The 2954-nt window shown below is 37.4% G+C and overlaps 1 protein-coding gene across 1 annotated transcript in view; it reads left to right on the forward strand.

Moving 5' to 3' along the window:
- The window catches only part of LOC106872569 (uncharacterized), a 24068-nt gene extending 21189 nt beyond the window's left edge, over positions 1 to 2879 (forward strand). Inside the window, exon 11 of the mRNA XM_014919600.2 lies at positions 366 to 2879. Coding sequence (XP_014775086.2) covers positions 366 to 457 — 92 coding nt within the window. The 3' untranslated portion in view covers positions 458 to 2879. The remainder of the gene's footprint in view (positions 1 to 365) is intronic.
- The last annotated feature ends 75 nt before the right edge of the window (positions 2880 to 2954 follow it).

Here is a 2954-nt window from a genome sequence, read left to right on the forward strand (position 1 = left end):
TATATATATATATATATATATATATTCACACACGCGCGCGCACAGACACACACACACACATATCAAAATGCGATTCAGGGACCGGATTGTAGCAAGCTGGTAAACTTCAGCCAGCATGTAGCATATATAGAGAACAAAAACTGGACTGTGTACGGTAAGGAATAATGACAATTTATTGGTATCGAGTTTGATACACTTTCTCCCCATAACGAAGTTATGAGGAAATATACTACATATATACATATATATAAATAAATAAATAAATAGCAGCAATTCATCCGCTTTTACTTCTCCGGTTCAAATTCCGCCGCGTGCGTGCATATGTGTAAAATGTTTATCGAATTTTCTATTATCTATTTTACCAGGACTAATATTAACGGTGATGTTCCAGAAACCGAAGAAACTGGAACGAAGAGGGAGTGTATTGAGTGTAACTGAAGACCAGTCCGAGCCCTGACAAATCCTGTTCATTATGACCAGAAAGACCAACGCAAGATAAATAAATGCTTCATTCACATGTAGAGATATCCATATGAATGTATGTTATGCACCGAGCTCAAAAGAGTGCTAGGAGATACAAGCCATGTTACTAGCATCTGCCATTTTAATGTACTTTAATGTATGAATATCAAATTGTTAGTAACTCTTTTGTAATTGTTTATATCAAATAATATATACACGTGGTCTGATAAATAAGTATCTGGACTGTTTCTATAGTAACAAAGCTAAAGCATGCAGAGTGTAGCCGCTAAGCACAGATTGAGCTTGAACTCTGCTGTGCATGCGCATTACCTTTTAACGTTCTAGCTCAATTCTGCTGTTTACGGCAGTGCTTGGAAGGTAGGTGTGTAGCATGTGGTCGTTGAATTGACTACAACAGAGGAAGTTGAGAAAAAAATCTGCATCAAATTATGCCAAATGTTTGGTGATATCTGCTCAGAGGCCTACGCAAAGTTTTCAAAAAGTTCCATCGTTCACGACACATTGAAGAAGGTGTTATGCAGCTGAAACCAGAGTGTCTTTTCGGTCAAGTGAAAGCAGTTTTGGCACAAACTTGGCAAACACACGTTTCATACCTAAATCGTCAGGAGTAATGGACTGAACTGAACCGTAATTAATCTGCATATCCTCTGATAACTCACGGATGGTCAATTTCCCCTCAGAGCTGCAGGCATATCTGCGATGTTTCTCTCAGTTCTGCTGGCTGCGGGTCTCCCAGAAAGTTCGTCAATATCGGCATTTTTTCGACCATCATGGAAACAGCTGAACCACTCGTACACTTGTATGCGGCACATACACTCTTCTCCGTACACTTTCTGCAACTCTGCGTTGGCCTCTGAGTAGGTATCATCATAACAACTTTTTCATGCTCAATGAGATGATCACACGCTGCACACCTTCCCTCCAAGCACTACTGTAAGCAGCAAAAGTGAGCTAGAACGATAAAACTAAGTTTGTATGCACAGTGGCGTTCAAGGTCAATCTGTGCGAAGCAGCTTCACTCTGTGTGCTTTAGCTTCGTTACTATGACAACAGTCCGGATACTTGTTGATCAGACACTGTGTGTGTGCGCGTACATATATATATATATATATATATACACATATATATGTGAGTAACAAAGATGTACAGGTGTCAATTCATTACGGCCGTTTCAAGCGACTCTTTTAATTGATTAATGAAATGGTAATATATATATATATGTATGTGTGTGTGTGTATGTATGTATGTAGGTATGCATGTATGTATGTATGCATGTATGCATCTGTGTGTGTGTGTGTGTATGTATGTATGCATGTATGCATCTGTGTGTGTGTGGGGTGTATGTGTGAGTGTGTGTGTGTGTGTGCGTGTGTACGTTTGACAGGTTGTGGTCGGTCAGATCGAAAGGAATCTGCAACAGAACAAAAACCTTGAACGAACTAAGCCAAACATGTAACATGTAACCAAGCATGTAACCAAACATGTAACCAAGCAAGTAACCAAACATGTAACCAAGCATGTAACCACATTAAATGTTACCTTTCCATAAATAGAATGAATATTTCTTGCTGCTTCCAATGTTGAAGAGTCACTTTTGAATTCCTACGGCAAACCATATCTGATACGAGTTTGATCTAAACTCATTTTGAATGCAAAGTTTAAAATTGGTGCGAATCTAAGCACGGTGGTATGACGAAATCTCCAAAGAAAGAAAGAAAACATTAGGAAGTAAAAATTAATGCCTATTTTTTCTGTAAGTTTTGGAAACATACCCTTAAAGTGATCAGATCAAAACTGCGACAGGACTTTCTTTCCAACTTGATATATATATATATATATATATATATATATATATATATACTCGTATGTGTGTGAGTGTATGCGCGCGTGTGAGTACGTATGTACGTATATGTTTATATAAGATATATATGAGTGTGTGTGTATGTATGTGTGTGTGTGTGTGTGTGTGTGTGTGTGTGTGTGTGTGTGTGTGTGTGTGGAAATATTTATTCCCACTTAAATGTGGATTTTAACAAATTTTACTGTTGTACATACCATGAAACGAACTCTCATATTGGCGTTTGGTGCAAAATGCACGTTTCTTTATATCACTCGCGGGGAGATAGATCCCCACCAAATCCAGCACCAAGACAACCTGATCACGTAATTTCATCCTTCCTTGGTTTCATCGATGATGGATGCTCAACTTTTAGACAAAGCTGCGACTCATATCCCCGCACGCACCATATAGACAATTAGTGCTTGTATATATATATTTGATATCATAGAAACTTTCAGAGCGTGAATAAAATATTTTTAACGGTAAAACTCCAAGTAGAATAGCAATAAGTCTATAACTAAATGCGTGTGCATATTGTTATGAACCACGTGGAATTCAACCGTTAAATATGAATTTATACATATATATATATACACTTATATGTATATACATATATATATATATATATATA

This window comes from Octopus bimaculoides, chromosome 10, assembly GCF_001194135.2.
Source record: "Octopus bimaculoides isolate UCB-OBI-ISO-001 chromosome 10, ASM119413v2, whole genome shotgun sequence".
NCBI classification, from domain to species: domain Eukaryota; kingdom Metazoa; phylum Mollusca; class Cephalopoda; order Octopoda; family Octopodidae; genus Octopus; species Octopus bimaculoides.